Here is a 16,578-nt window from a genome sequence, read left to right as displayed (position 1 = left end):
AGCAGGTAAGGGAATGTCGAGACCCCGGGCGAAGAGTCGGAGAAACTGGCGACCATCTCAACTTCCCTAGGGCGAAGGTTCGGGATTCGGACCGACCGTTACTCGCGGCGGAACGGGGACTTCGGGGAGCCGCAATCGTTACTGCTCGGGCCGCAGGGCCGCCGCCTACGGGTTCTCGAGGCTCCGTGCCCCTCACCCGATCTGATTGGACGGCGGGGAAAAGGGGCGGGAGGCCCAGGAGGAGGCGCGCACAGGCCGGCCCTGGGTTCTCGCGGTGTCACCAGGCAGGCGAAGGGGCGGGAGTTGGCCTGTGGGGTGGGAGGGAGCCTCGCGCGTGCGCACGTCGGGAGGCGACAGGCTGGGGGTGGCTGGGAGGGCTGGGCAGTTCGAGAAACGGGTGGGCGTGTGCCGGATAGGAGCGGGAGGGGCTCGGGGTGCGCGTGCGCGTCGGAGCGCGAGTCGTGGGAGGAGGCGGGAGCGGAGGAGGCGGTGGAGGGGGCGGGTCGCGTCCGGCGCCACGTCCGCAGCCAGAAGGCACCGTCGCCAACCTTGTCTTCTGGCCCCACAGCCAGAGGAGGCGTCTCCGGAGCCCGCAGCTGCCCCGGCCTGTGCCCGCCGCTCAGGCCGCCTCAGCCCTCCTAGGTGCTGCCCGATCCTCCGCCCGGCCCCGGCGCCGGCCCCCGACCCGGCGGTGAGTAAGTCGGGCCGGGAGGGTAGGGGGCGCCGTCCCGGCTTCTTCCTGCCCTCCTCTCTGTTGCCTTTTTCCGTTAGCTCTGTTAGCTCTTCTACACCTCACCGTCTCCCTGCCCGGGCCTGGGTACCCGGAGCGTGGCCTTTTTTTTTTTTTTTGGCGGTGGGGGGGGCTGCTGCTTAGCGGGGAAGGGGGAGGGGCGGGACGATGTTGGGGGCGGGTGGAGGTTCGCTGGCCGGGCTACCCCCTTTTACGTGTCTCTGACTCCCCCGCCGTGGTTTGAGATTGGGGACCCTCCTTGGACGCTTCCGCCTGACTTCTTAGCTCCTGGGGTATCAGGCCGGGGAAATGGGGTTAGGAGGGCGCCAGCATCCTGCGAGAGGAGAGGGATGCGGCAGAGGGGCTGCGTGCTGGGCTTCCCCGCCCCGCTAACTCCTAACTTGTTGATAAACCACTCTCTTGGGTTCAAGTACACGATCCTTGAACAGTGGACAGTCTCAGTGTTCTTCCTAGGTAGCCCTACCCCCACACCTAACCTGAACTTGGAAGTGTAGCAGTGGAGAGAGGCGCTGACGGCGCCGGGGGTGACTGGGGGACTGCTGGAGCACCCACCAGTGCCATCACTGCCTCCCGAGTCTAAATAAAAACCGTGCCTGCTATGCACACGCAGCCTCAAGACTAGTCCCCAGGCTCCCACTTATGATCAGGTCCCCTCTCCTAAACAGATCGCCTCTTGTACGTTAGAAGACATAGGAATTCTGGAACCCTGTGGGAGTGGGGTTTGCTGGGTGTACAACGTGGAGCGGAGGGAGGAGGTGTTGAGCTCAGCCCTAGCCAGGGCTCCTACAGGGTCATTTTCTGCCTCTCCTGCCACGTCACTCCCTCTGCTTAAGAAAAAAAATAAAAGGAAACTTGCTAGTGCCCAAAGGGATCAGTGGGGGGCAGGGGGTCTCCGGAAGGGGCCACCGGCAAAGGTTTAGAAACACCTAGAGAAGGAGGAGAGTTTATTTGATTTATTCTGCCCTTGTGAACTAATTCCAAATGAAAACACTTTATTTACTCTCTGTGATTATTTGTTCTATACTGTTGTTTAACCTTTAAGACTTCCACTGGTTTGGGTGCTCTAAAGGGCTCCCCAGGAATATTGATATCACATCAACAGGTATATTGAAAGAAAGAAGGAAGTAACTTTTAATAACTTTTAATAAACTCATGCATCCTATTTTGATGTTTTTCACTTTCATTTCTTTAGTCTTTGTTATAACATATGTACTAGAAAGCAAGCTCAGTAAAAATACGCCCTTATGTAGAGAACAGCGTTAGAAAAGTATAAGTAGTTCTTGTGTGTGGTTCTCTTTTTTTTTCTTTTAAACACCAGGAAAATCTTTACCTTCTTTGTTTTAGTCATTGAGTAGTTGTTGTTTTGCTACTTCCTGAAGGTATCTTACTGGTTTATATATAAACACTCTCAGAGTAGGGCCTTGACATTCTCGTTCAGGCTGAAACTTAAGTGTCTAACACAGTGTCTGACACACAGTAGGGACACAAATATCTGTTGAACTAATGAGGTATAATGTAGTGAAAATGACTGGTGTACTGGTTATTTGGTTTGATAGGTTATTGTAATTCTCCTTAATGTTTCATTTAAGGGCAACACTTAAAAATTGCCATTTTGATACTGTCAGTTGTTACTTGTCACTAGGTGTAAGTTTTACTGGCAGATTACTTTTTCTTTCCTGCCACATTCAGTGCATTTCTTGTAGTTCACTTGCTGTTGATTTAATGGGCAGGGGCCATTTTTAAAAGCAGCCTGTTCAGGATAGTTGGTTAACTAGAGAAGCCTAAAAACAGTAAGCTGGTGTTTTAATATGTGCAGTTTGTTGGTGTATGTGAGTTAAAGTTCTGTATAAATGTATTTTTTGAAGCTCCTTATAGTTATTTGGCAAAGAAGCTAAAGCATAGGAGTGAGGATGTGGCAAAGTTCCTATATATAAAATATGTAGAAGAATTTAGCTAATTCATTTATAGTCTTTTTCTTATAAGGAAATTGGCAGTTACTGTTTAATAAGAAATTTTTGAAGTGGCTTTGAAGGTAAACTGTTGTGCATTGCATTTTATAGTTAGGCTTCATATACAATGTATTTGTGCTTCTTAACTTCCCTTGGTACACAGAGGGGTGTTGCCATAGGCACATTTGAGTACTGTTTTCAGATTTTGTTTTTATTATTAATGAAAACTTTATATATAAAATGTTACAGATATCCACAAACAACATTGATTCACCTGTTTTCCTTTAAAAAAAAAAGGGGGGGTCCATTGTTCACTTATTTCTATTATTAGAAGAAATTACCCTCTAGGGAATAGTGTTGTTATAAATCCTTGCTCAATATATTTACCAGCTGCCTCTATCTATGATACTGTTGTACTGGACAAGAATTATTTCTCCCTGGCCTAAAATGCTTAAAGGAACTGCTGATGAATTGCAGTCTATAGCAAAGAACTCTTTCACATTTCATAATTTCTTTAAAAAGAAACATGACCAGTTTTCGTTGGTACTGTAATAGTTTCTTCACATGTCAGGACCAAATGGTAAAACTGATTTGTGTCCATAGAGTAAGTTAAACTATTTGTCCTGATCTCAAGGCTGTTTTCTGTCTTTATTGCCTTCCTTAAGAAACTATGTTTTTTAATAGAAATTTCTGTGCATTGTGAGTTCCTCCTATAGAGCAGACTTTTTTTTTGTTTTTGAATGCAACTAAATTGATAAACGCTGGTAAGGTATATAACCACTGGATTGTAAACTCTGGCTTAGTGTAGTCCTGTGTGTGTTTAATCACACTAAAACCTTTAGTGCCTAGCAGGGTGCCTGGCACATAGCAGGGACCCAAGTATATGTTGAGTTTAGGGCAGATGGTTTGCATAGAATTCAATAATGTTGTTTAAGGGTAACATTTTTAAGTGGTCTTTTTGATACTTTTACTGTCAGTTGTTATTTGTCTTTACGTGTGTGCTTTAAAATTTTACTAAGCAGATTATTTACCTCTTCCAGTTTTAGGAGATTAGGGCCATATTTGTCTTCACAATTCCTAATTTAAGGGAAAAAAATGTAATGATGATAATGAACAGCATGGTAATATAAAAAGCATTTCTCCTAGTGATAAAGTGATAATATCCTAAAGAGGTAATATCACTAAAAGTTTGGCACATATATGTATGTAGAGGTTGGGAAAGGTTTATGTGAGTAAAAAGTATAGATGACATTACAGATAGTTAAGGATTTTAGCAAAAATACCTTTATAAGGTAACTTGGTGTCTTATGATCAAATTAGGGATTCAGAAAAATATATTCCATATACTTAGAGCTTTTGCATAATTTTTATTACCCTAAGAGCTCTGTAGGAATTTGAATACTACATACTTGCTGTTAATACGAGTGATATACAAGAAACTTAAACATTAAAATATATGTATACAAAACAAAAATCAATCTCTGTGGCCTCTTAGGGCTTTCAAAGCCAATTTCTTCTGGTCTAGGTAGCCAGGCTTCTGGCCTGCACAACTCCAGATTTTCTACTTTATTGATAATCCTATTTGCAACTCTTGGTAACATTAGTAAAAGTAACTGTGAATGTAATTTAAGAGCGACCATAAACTCAGGGGAGGCGGGAGCGTGGTTGGGCAGGGATGAGAGAGCTGGTGAATCTGAGAGTATACCCTAAAGAGGCTCCAGGCAAGAACGAAATTTCTTGAAAGTCTAGTTGTCTTAAAAAATTCCCAAGCACTTTTCATTTAACTTTTTAATTAGTGTATATTTAAAAGCAAAACTATTTTAAATTACTGTATAGTAAAATTCATGTCTCTTCTGTGGTTCTTGAAGCCCCTGGAATAGCACTGCCTATTCTTAAAGAAGTACATTTGAAGAGCATGAATCTAGCTTGAAGTTATCTTTTTTTTTTTTAAACCAAAAATTTGGACCATATATTGGTATGCATCTTTTCTTATGATGCTTAAAGTTAATGTGGATACAGATGATATTTTTATCCCATTTATTACACAAATACTAGGTGTCAGCTTACAACCAAAACATGTACTTAAAAAAAATGGTAAGAGTATAAATATGATTTTCAAACTGTAAATCAGGGAAAAGAGCTGTAAGAGTGGAGGTCTTTGTGTGCTGTCAGGACCGGGCTGGGGGAGGGTGGGGGAACATAACCGTGAATAAAACTGATCTTTTCTTCAAGTCAGCATTTTGTGATTCAGGAATATTGTTTTTTAGGTGATCAACTTGATTTGAGGATAACAATAACTACCTACAGTAACTAGGTAGATGAACTGTATCATCTTTAAAAATATCCTTTATGAGTATCACTGATTTCTAAGACCTAAAAATATGTATTATTCTTTAATTACAAGATCAATACATGCTTATGGTAGAATATTAAAATGTAGATGTTAAGTATATATATTTCTCTCTATGTAGAAATACTATATACTTATTCCCCCCATATGTATAATTTCTACCCCTAGTGGCAATCTTTGTTACACTTCGGTATATTTACTTTCAGTCTTTTTATGCGCACTTAAAAAAAAATAGTATTATATGATACATGCCTTTTATATCCTCTAAATACAACATTAACATTTATCCATAGTATTTGATCTTCATAAATTATTTTAATGTTTGCATTGTTGTATCTTTAGGAAGCTTGTAAATTCATCTCTTGCCTTCCATGAGGTTGTCTCATTTGACTATTTATCTTCAGGTGTTGTTTGTTTTTACTGGCTTCTCTTTTGCTCACCTCTTAAACATGAACAGTCCATATAAGCTTATCGGTCTGCTCTCTTACTACTCTTTTCCTTGATCATATCACTCACCCCCTGCAGCTTCAGGTGTCACTTCAGACCATTCTCAGGACCTCAACTCTTACTCTGACTTCATGCTGACTTTCAGGCCCTTTTAAATACAATTGCCTGCTAAAAGTCTCCTGTAGATGCCCTGAAGGCATCTCAAATAGCTGTTCAAGAAAAAGTCCTTTCACTGAACCGATAGTCACCAATACTGTGTACACTTACTTGTTAAATGTTCTTGCCACAATAAACATTTAAAAAAATGTCCATCTTCTCTCCAGTCCTGTCTTCATCATCATTTCTATTTAGTTTCTCATGCTAGAAATTTTACACCCTATATTCTCCTTTTATCTCACATTAATACCCAAGTTATGTTCTACTTCATACAAAAAAGTCAAGTATTTGAGTATCCGCCACACATCAGGCATTAATTAAGGCTCTGGGAATGGAGCAGTGACAAAACCAAGCTTTGTTCCAATAGAGCTTACATTCTAATTGTGAGTGACACAAAGTAAACATATATATTAAGTGAAAATAAAGGAATGAAGAAAATAGAGCAGTGTGTTAGGTGAAAATGATAGGGAAAGGAGGGTGCTAATCTATTATAAGGTGGTCAGGGAAGACCTCTGAGAAGGGGACATTTGCACAAAGACCTGAAGGAAGTAAGGAATCAAGTCAGGTACATATATTGGGGAAGAGCCTTTCAGGAAAAGATGAGCAAGGAAGCCCATGTTGCCAAGCTGGGTTGAGCAAGAGGCAGAGTGGTAGGAGATGCTATCGGGGTATTAGATGTTGGGCCCTCAAAGGCAAAGGGAAGGACTCTGGATTTTATTCTGGGCAAAATAGGAAGCAGTTGGAGAGGGTTTTAAGCAGAGTATGACATGGCTAGACTGAAGGAAGAGCACAGGCGGAAGCTTGGAGGCCAGTTAAGAGATTTTGTAGTTGTCCAAATAAGAGATTATGATGGTTTAGTTAAAAGTGGTAGCAGTAGAGCTGATGTATTCTGGATTTATTCAGGCAAGAGGATTTACCGATGATTTGAGGGGAATGTAAAACTAGAGGAAGTCAAGGGTGAATCCTAGGATTTTGGTCCAAACATTTATTTAGACAGGAAAAATTGGCAGAGTTCAAACTGCTATTCCATCTCACTGGACTACTCAAGTAGCCACTTACTGGATTTAATCTGTGTCCTTCCATCTGATCTTGCTTTAGTTAGCTTCTTAAAACACAGATCTGACAGTGTTACTCGGCTGATGGCTCCTCATTGGCTACTGGCAGAATAAAGTCAGTTCATACTATTTAGATGAATTGCATACGTCTTTTATGCTATCATTGTATAAAGCAGCTCTTCTCTTTTAAAATGATGGTCTTTTTCTTTTTTAAATTACAAGATATATGTGGAAAAATTACTTTTTTAAAAGGGATTCTGTATTAGGAGGAAAAGGTTAAGACTTTTGGTAGAGATTTGTGGGATATATACAGAAAAGCAGTTTTAAAATGTATGCAGTTACTAGCACACCTGTTTTAAAACTCCAGCTAAAATATGTAAGATGTATGTGTGTATATAGTATCCCCATATTTCTGTACAGAATACTGTGACATCTGTTGATTAGTTGATCAGCCAGATGATCTCTTGGTATACAGATACTGGGATCACAGTGTTGAGTAAGCTAGACAAAGTGTCTCTCCTTTTGGAACTAACAGTCCAATGGGGAAGAAAGTGACTCCAAAATAGTTGTTCTTCAGGAGGGGACACACACACTTCTGGCCATTCTGCCAAGAGTTTCTGCATGTTTTGCTTTGAATTGTTAAATAGTATTCTCATCTTAGAGTTAGGGCTAGAATATCTTTAATTTCTATTTCTTGAACAGCAAGGATCTGATGAAGTTATTTGTCCTCAGCCATATGGTTTATAGTCAAGTTGGGATTCAGCTGCAGGCTCTCTGATCCCAGAACTTTAAACACTACGCTGTATAATTTCTCATGATCTTACCATGATGATAAAGAAATATAAATATGAATGGAAATAAATTTAATTAATTAATTAATTAATTAAATTTCTGGCTTAAGGGAGTTTTAAAATTAAGGCAAATCAATCAGGAACTCCTTCTCCCAGTAATGCATCAGCTGATATTCTTTCAGGTTTTTTTTTTTTTTTTTTTTTTGTCAGAGATTACATATCTTTACTGTTACTTTTAAAATCTTAACTGTATATGGGATGATAATGCTAAATAGACAAACCAGACCAGCATAAGATTAGGTGCTCTTGATCAGTGGTCTGAGTCAGGGTTTTCACTAGAGCAACTAAAATATATTTATTTAAGCACAGGACGTATACTCCTGGATGCTGTGGGGTGCAGTGAAGTCTCATGTTATACAGGGTTTAGGTTTTAAAGATGTTTCAGGTTGAATTACATGAAGTTAAATTACCTTTGAAAAATCCCACTTCTCACACTGCTACCTCTGCCACCCTCATTTGCCACCAGTGTTTTTTGCCTGAATTATTGAAATATAGAAGGAAATATGAATGACTTTTTATCTGATCATCTGGTGCTGAAAGCAGTAGGAGTCATAAGGAAAGGGGAACTTCCCTGACCCTTCTTTGACCACTTAAAATTAGTTCTGATAAACGTTGCAATACGTGTGAGCCTTGAAAACATTGTCTCCCAATTGGTCTTTCTGTCTCTGTTCTTGCTTTCTGATTGCTTGTTCTCCCCACACAGCCAGAATGATCTTTAAAAAGTGTAAATCGAACACATTACCACTCTGGTCAGTGCCTTTCACTGGCTCCCCATCTCAGAGTTAAAAAGCTAATTGCCACGATGGCCTGTATGGGCCTATGTCATCCAGACCTCACTCTTTGACCTCTTCTTCTACTGCCTTTTGCTGCAGCCCCTGCCACATTTTTCTGGCTGTTCCTTCTTGTCTGTAGTAAGCTCCTACCTTCAGGACCTTTGTGTTTACTGTTTTTTTCTGCCTTGAGGGCTCTTGGGTCAAGAGCCCTCAAGGCAGAAAGGATATCTTGTGTCCTTAACCTCCTGTGGGATGTCACCACAATGAGGCCTTCACAGACTCTCCCATTTAAAATATCACATCCTCTTCCCCTTCATGTCTTTTCCTCCATAGCATTTAACACCATCTGATATACAGTATATTCTTTGAATATTTATTTATTGTCTTCCCCACTAGCCAATATGGAATGTTCATGATGGCAGAGATTTTTTTGGTCTGTATTGATCACAGCTATATCCCATGCACCTAAAACATGACCCTTAGTAGGTACTCAGTAAATTTTTAATCAGCGTATTATAAAGTACATTGGCAGTTTTCACAATAGTCTTTTTTTCCCCAGCTTTATTGAGATATAATTGACATACAGCATTGTGTAAGTTTAAGGTGTATAATGTAGTGGTTTGATACACATATATATTGCAGAATGTTTAGCAGATTAAGCTTAGTTAACACATTCTTCAACTCATATAATTACTTTTGTTGTTATGGTGAGAACATTTTAAGATCTACTCGTAGCAACTTTCAAGTATACAATACAGTAGTTTTAACTATAGTCATCATGCTGTGCATTAGGTCCTCAGAACTTAATCCTCTTGTAACAGGAAGTTGTACCCTTTGACCAACATCTTATTTCCCCTACCCCACACCGCCCGCCCCGTGCAACCACCTTTCTATGAGTTTGGCCTTTTTATATTCCATATATATAAGTGACATAATATAGTATTTGTCTTTCTATGTCTGACTTATTTCATTTAGCATAATGTCCTCAAGGTTCATCCATGTTGTTTTGCAGATGGCAGGATTTTACAATATCCTTTAAAATCTGTTGTATTATATATGTATAGATGCAATAATTTAGGCTTCATGGTTTTATGACTAAGAAATACTTAGTTGACTACTGGGATCACAACCCTAGTTTTCTGGCCAAGCAAGAAAGCTTTTAGACCAATCTTGACTTGTTTTAGTCTTTACTTAGTCAATGGAATATAAAATCAAATATTTTAAGGTAGTAAGGAGATTGGGAAAAGAAAGTTTATGTGTTCTCCATCCCAACATAGCTTATTTTATTTCTTAGTTTCCATTATTACTTGTACTTAGACATAGTCTATAGCATCTATATCTATATATTTTATAGTAGATTTTGAATTCTTTTGCTACTTCTGTTCATACGAGTTCTAAAAGTAACAATAAAAAAGTAATCAAAATCCTTCTCTTAGTGATTCAGATTGGTGCTGTCATCTTTATAGGAGAAGAATGTCATGTTTTTGAGGAAATTTTCAGATAGAACATGTTTTTTAGTTCATAGTATAGGTTTTTCTTTGAGTCTGTTGTGAAATAAATTCTGTAGGAGGAGGCACTTAAAATTTTTGTTTGCTAACCCCCACCTTCCAACTTTCTTTCAGTTGCTAATTTTCAATTTAAGTTGAAGCAGCAGTAACAACATAGGAAAGCTTGTACCATGCCTGCCAATCTTTGCTTGATTTGAGATAAGATTTATGTTGTCCACTAGTATAATTGAAAGTATTTCTCAAACACCACAAAGTAGGAGACAGACAAGGTGAAGTGGTCTTGTTATGGTTGTTTTAAAAATGTTGTTTATCAGGAGTTTGCTGATGGTCTAGTAATTAGGATCCTGCACTTTCACTGCTGTGGCCCGGGTTCAATCCCTGGTTGTGCGGCTCAGCCAAAATAAAAAAAAAAAAATAAGTAAAATGTTGTTTATCTGAATAAAGTGGATTAAGTCTTGATCAAGCATATAAAAAGAGGTAGTCTCAGATGTTGAAATTAAAATGAAATGTGTGTGTTTTTTAGGAGATCATGAATCAGACAGATAAAAATCAACAAGAAATCCCATCATACCTTAGTGATGAACCACCAGAAGGTAAGTATGCATCTGTAATACTAAGAATGAAAAAAATCCTAGTGAATTAAACTTCTGATTGTTTTCATTAACTTTAAAGTAACATAACCTGTTTTCCTCGTCAGTAAATGTGTTCCAAAAATACTTAAACATTTTTAGCTTTTAATAAGAAAGCATAGATATTGGTAAATGGGGACACAATGTAACTTTTATATAAGGTCTATCAATATTTTTCTGCTACTCTTTTATTCTTTTAAGACCATTTCACGAGTATCCTTTAATTTGTAAAGAGTTGGGTGAGGTGCAGAGGAAGGATGGACTAGGTTATGTCATGCATACGAAAACTCACTTCAAGAGGCACTTGAGATTTGTTGTTAAACTCCTGTTATTCATTACATTATAATGGGTAACTCTTCCTTTTTTAATACATGGTTTTAGAGTCTGCTTAATTTATTTTTTGGTGTGAAAATTGTGACATCAGGAATCATTTTATTCTTACCTTCAAAAATCTTTGGAAACACTAAATGCACACATGCATGTCCTCACTATGTACAGAAACAGACTAGCTGTTTTCTTTATTTTCTCTCTTTATTTTTAAGGACTAGAAGTCTAGAGTTTTGAAAAGAAAAGTTAGGGCTCAATGAGAAAGTTAGGAAGAACTTATGAGAAACAAGTCAGGAAAGAGATAAAGGCTGTCCAGGAGCATGATTGTTAAGGAAGAGAACAGCCTCAGAGATGTCTTTATATTGGCAACCTGTTAAAAGTAGTCTGCAAAGTGGATAATTTATATGGTGGTAATTAAGAGTACACTGTAATTTTCTAAAAAGGGGTACACTGTAATTAAGAGATCAACAGCATTAGTATTTATCTGATTTCACTAAGAAAAATTGTCTTCATTAAATGCATGTACACCAAATTTGGCATAGCAGGATAATACTAATGAGGTATTCAGCATGAGGTAGTTATCTGTTTTATCCTCAAATCAAGATTTTCCCCCCTTTTCCTAGTGTTACTAATCTTGATTACAAAAGAATGACCACTTACGTAATCCTTTCCATCATAATTTTATAATTAATATATTCAAATGCTTATCTATGTCTTAAGTCTTTAATTTCAGCTATTTTAAAATTTTATATTAACTATGCTTATTACTCAGTTTCAATTAAACAGTTGGTTTTATAAATTTAGCCATTGCTATATCTTCATCAGTGAGCTATTTTGACTAATCAATGAGACTTTCTTCCTGTGAAAGGATGTAAAATCTCCTAACAGTGAAAAGAAAATCTTACTCAAGGTAAATTTGTCTGTGTATTTAAAAAAACTCAATTTTCAGATTTTTTTTCTCTTTCAAATATTGTTGGTTTTCCAATGTTACCTTTTCTGATAACCACATTCTGCTAGGTTATAGTAGCTTTGGGTGTCTTAGTTGAACTTACGTACCCAAGAATTTACCTTTCTTGTGTGAGATTATACCTTTTTAGTGGTTATAGCCTGAACTGTATAGTTACCAAGTATTTTTTCATGAAGTTTAAAAAACACTATTGCTCATGTGTTGTTGCTGCCTGAGTCATTAGATTATGGAGGAGAAAAGGTCTGTGTGTGTTTGAGGCTGGCAGAAGCAAATTTTTATGAAATCTTCCTGCTAGTCATTTTATGCTGGAGTTTGGGGTTACATTCCAGTTTGAGTGCCTCTATTAAACAGACAAAGAAACCAAAGAGAAAAGACTAGTGACAATAAATCTGAATTTCTCATACTGATGTTACCTTTTCTGAGAGTATATGAAGAGTTTTTACAAACTAGATACTTAAGTCACATACTCTTATAAAAATTACTGAGGCAGTGGAAGTATTAACCATAGCTCTGGTTTCTCCATGTTACAAAAAAGATTATATATAGGTAACAGGATTTTAAGTGATGAATAATTTTCCTATTTTTACATATAATATTAGCTCTTTAAATACATTATTAAGGAGCACATAGAATAGAAACCCAAATATATTTAAGTTAGTTGTTCTCAAATTATTTGGTCTCAGGATGCTTTCTACTTTAAAAAAAATTGAGGATTCCAAAGAGCTTATGTCTTTGTTGATATTTGCTATATTAACAATAAAAACAGAAATTAAGTATTTTATTATGAAAAGAACTCAGTAGGCCCATTACATATTAACATAATTAACATATTTTTTGAAAAATATGAAACTATTTTCCCAAACAAAAAATTGTGAGCAGGGTGATTTATTTGTTTGTGGCCACACTGTGCGGCTTGTGGGATCTTAGTTTCCCGATCAGGGATCAAATCCAGGCCCTTGGCAGTGAAAGTGCAGAGTCCTAACCACTGGACCACCAGAGAATTTACGACATTGTTTTAAAATTTTTGCAAATCTCTTTAATATTTGGATTAATAGAAGAGAGCTAGATTCTCACAGTTTAGTCTTCTGTGTTTAGTCTGTTGTGTTACTGCCCATCATTTAGCTTCTGGAAAATTCTGTTTTAGACTGGTGACAGAATGAAAGTGAAAGACAAATGACATGTTAATATTATTATGAAAGCAGTTTTTACCCCGAAATGGTCCTGGGGATACTCAAGGGTTCCAGACCATACCTTGAGAACCAGTGCTTTAAATGAAGAAGGTTGTTTCAGTAATGACTGATTGAATTCTATCAAGGAAATAAGGGCTAAATATATTTATCTTTTTATTTTTTCATGCTCCTTTTAGGATATAAAATAAAGATTTTTTTATTAACAGCAATAAAACTGTAAATCAAGGAGACATTTAAAAGTCTTCTATTTTATGAAAGTCGTCTAGTCTCTAAAGCATTTCTTCTCATAGATACTAAGACTTAGCATTGGACCAAGATGTTTTAAAAACATGTACAACTATACCCTTGAGGGAAGAGGTCTTGATGTCTTGATCAGATATGTATTTATGTGGTTGACCTTTTCAATACAATCTGCTGATTGTTAGGAAGGTTACTCAGTGATTTGTACTGTTCTTATAAAGGCTTACATTTGACTGTCTTACGATATTTTCTCTTATTAGGTTCAATGAAAGATCACCCAGAGGAGCAACCAGGCATGCTGTCCCGTGTGACTGGAGGTATCTTCAGTGTTACAAAGGGAGCCGTTGGTGCCACCATTGGTGGTGTGGCTTGGATTGGTGGAAAGAGTCTGGAGGTGACCAAAACAGCTGTTACAACTGTGCCTTCCATGGGAATAGGGCTGGTGAAAGGGGGCATGTCTGCTGTGGCTGGAGGTGTTACAGCTGTTGGCTCTGCTGTTGTAAACAAAGTGCCCTTAACAGGAAAGAAGAAAGACAAATCTGACTAAAATATGGAGATACACTTGTTCTCCACAGCATTATGATGCCAGTGGCATTGAATTGCTAAATTATGGACTACAACAAAGTCACCTGTTTTGGACGTTTATCTTCTAACTGCTGTGTTGAAAGTATTGATGACTGACTGGCTTTTGTCTAAAAAGAAGAGACCAATACTAGCACAGTGTATGAAGGTTTCTCATACTTAAATTCCAGCTTTTTATCTGGTAAAATGTTACACTTATTCAGCTGTAACTGAAGATAAGGTATATTTGAATATTTACTACATAAGTCTTTCAGTTTAACTAAAAATGTGAAAGTTGAATTTAGTGGATGATCTTTACAGTTCCATATGTATAATGTGCCAGGTAACTCATCTGCCCCTTAAAAAGGGAACCTTGACCTACATAAATGTACCTTTGATGATGTGCCTAATAGTTTCAGATGTCTTAGTTTTTTTAATAACCATAGTTGATTAGATGAAGAGGCATTCTTTTCTTATTTAAGATGGTAAAAGTAGCAGGAACTAGAGAAGTTTAAAAGAAAAGATTCATGGTTTTATGAGTATTAACCATCTTTTGTTAGATATGCATTATATTAATTTAATCATTGATGCCTTACAAAAGAAAAACATCTTTTCTAATACCCTGAATATGTGCAGTTCTTAGGATTATTATTATATATGGATTCTTTCAGAAGTCGTTTGTGAAATTAGTTTTCCCTCAAGAATCTCAGGATTAGTGGCATAAAGGCATTTCTTGCTCTCAGCAGATAGGATAGTGTTTGATAACTGTCAGTAGTTATAACCCAATTGTACACTTCAACCTGGGTTCATGCTCCATCATTAATAAACCTCACAGTGCCTAAGGAACATTTCTTTGCTGGTCAGAAGCTATGTTAATAAAAGAGTTTCATATTAAGGAGGAAAACATAAATCATTTTAAGTTCTTAAGAAGCATCCCAAGATATAAAAAATTCTTCACACCTGTTTTGTCTCCAGGATGGCTTAAATTACTAGCAGTACCCCTTTCAAAAAACACAGTGAAAGCAGCCACAGATGTGTGGGGGCTGACTTAAATTGAATGGAATGGGCTCCATAGATTAGTTTTGAATGTAAAATATATGTAACTGCTTTCTGTGTTTGACAGGCTTTTAAAATGTCATCTTACACTCCTTTAAAGCAGCTGTAAACTTTGTACCATTTTCCAAGTCAACTTCAGGCAGGAAATAGAATTTTTTGGTTACGGATGATAAGTGTGTTGTGTCTCATTAACGTCTCATCATGTCTCATTCATTCTAAAAGAATATGACTTAGCTGGAATTCATCTTTTTTTGGTTTCATGTTCAGTTTCATAAAAATTTTAAAAGTGGCATTTCTCTTAACTAAGGGTTTAATCCCAGCCTGAAAAATCTTAATTTTCCTTCACTTAAGTTTGGAAATTTGCCACCATTCTGCAGACTTTTTTTTTTTTTTTTTTTTTTTTTTTAACGGGCAAGGGGAAGAAAGGAGGTGATGCTCTGGAGTAAGTCAAAACAGCATTCCTGAGAACTTAGATCACTCCAACACCCAAAGCTTAAGTGTTTGTTTGCAACCCACTAAGAGTTTTACATTAATAATGTGGATCAACAAATGGGTAAGAACAAAACTTAGCTTTTAAAAGTTTTCATAAATACCAGCAGGGATTGAAGTAAATCCACAAAGGTTATTGAACCTTTCTACCATATACAAAACTGGAAAGTCATTAGGGAGTTAATCAAAAATTAAATTGTTGTTTATTTCATCCAGTATGATTAAATGTATATTTGTTGGTATATCTGGTCAAATGTCATAATTAGCAAAGGGGATTTAAAAAAAAAAACCCAAAGTTAATGGATGAACACTAAATAATGATCTAAGTAATGGTATTGGAGAATTTGTTTCCTGCTATTTAAAGAAATTATTGCTTCATTGCTAGTTTATTTCTAAATTATCTTCTTATCTTTATCGGCTCTGCTGTGCTTTGTACCTGAATTTCTAAATATAGACTTTAGTTTACTATATGCTTGAATATTTATTTTCAACTTTGCTTGTCTTTAAAACTGCTTGAGGAAAAATGGTTGTAATTAATTTCTGCTACAGAAAAGCCACCTGGTACATTTTATCTCATCAAGTTTGTTTAAATTTTAAATTATAACTTTGTTCAGGAGAGGCTTTGCAATGATAGCAGAGAACTTGTACAAATGAAGTTAGTTGTAGACGTTCTTATTGAAATGAACTTGCCATTTGATGATATGTAAAGCTGTACACTTGAGTCTTTTTCAGTTTATTTCGTAGACTAGCAATTTGACCTGTTAAACAGTACTAGTTCACTTCAAGAAGCTAATAAGGCTGTTGTTGTATACACCTGGAGGCATCTGTTATTCAGCTTATCTTTTGAGTGGGTATTCAGCACAATGAGGATAAACTTGTGTGACCCACTTGAATGACTGATCTAATAATGTTGATGTTATGAATCTTGTACTTAGTGAAATGTCAGATGAAAATAACTGATGATTGAATAAATTTTTTTGTATTAAAGGAATGGGAAAAGAAGACATGAATCTTTAATAAAGCACTATGATCTGCAAAAGATGAACTGTTTCATAAAGATATAAGGAAATAAAGGAAATTTTAAAACAGGGTAGTCTTAAAATTTTAGTTATATAGCAAGTCAGAAAGTACTGTAGCTAGTTTTTAAATTTTTTGATACTAATGCACAAACATGACAGAACATCTCCAGATATGAATTTTGATGCCAACACAACAATGAAATACAAATATATTTTAAACAACTCTAATAAAGATTAAAACTGCAGATTTCTGGGTTTGA

At 37.2% G+C, this 16,578-nt stretch overlaps 1 protein-coding gene across 1 annotated transcript; it reads left to right on the top strand.

Moving 5' to 3' along the window:
- Positions 1-477: 477 nt before the first annotated feature.
- Positions 478-16,554, top strand: TMEM263 (transmembrane protein 263). The gene is made up of 3 exons (XM_081249659.1): positions 478-691; positions 10,364-10,433; positions 13,454-16,554. The coding sequence occupies exons 2-3, from the start codon at positions 10,370-10,372 to the stop codon at positions 13,738-13,740; spliced, it is 351 nt and encodes a 116-aa protein (XP_081105785.1). The 5' UTR covers positions 478-691; positions 10,364-10,369; the 3' UTR covers positions 13,741-16,554.
- Positions 16,555-16,578: the final 24 nt, after the last annotated feature.

Source organism: Mesoplodon bidens (assembly GCF_964165515.1).
Source record: "Mesoplodon bidens genome assembly, chromosome: 11".
NCBI classification, from domain to species: domain Eukaryota; kingdom Metazoa; phylum Chordata; class Mammalia; order Artiodactyla; family Ziphiidae; genus Mesoplodon; species Mesoplodon bidens.
Note: the sequence above shows the minus strand (reverse complement) of the source record. Positions and strands in the feature narration are given on the sequence as shown.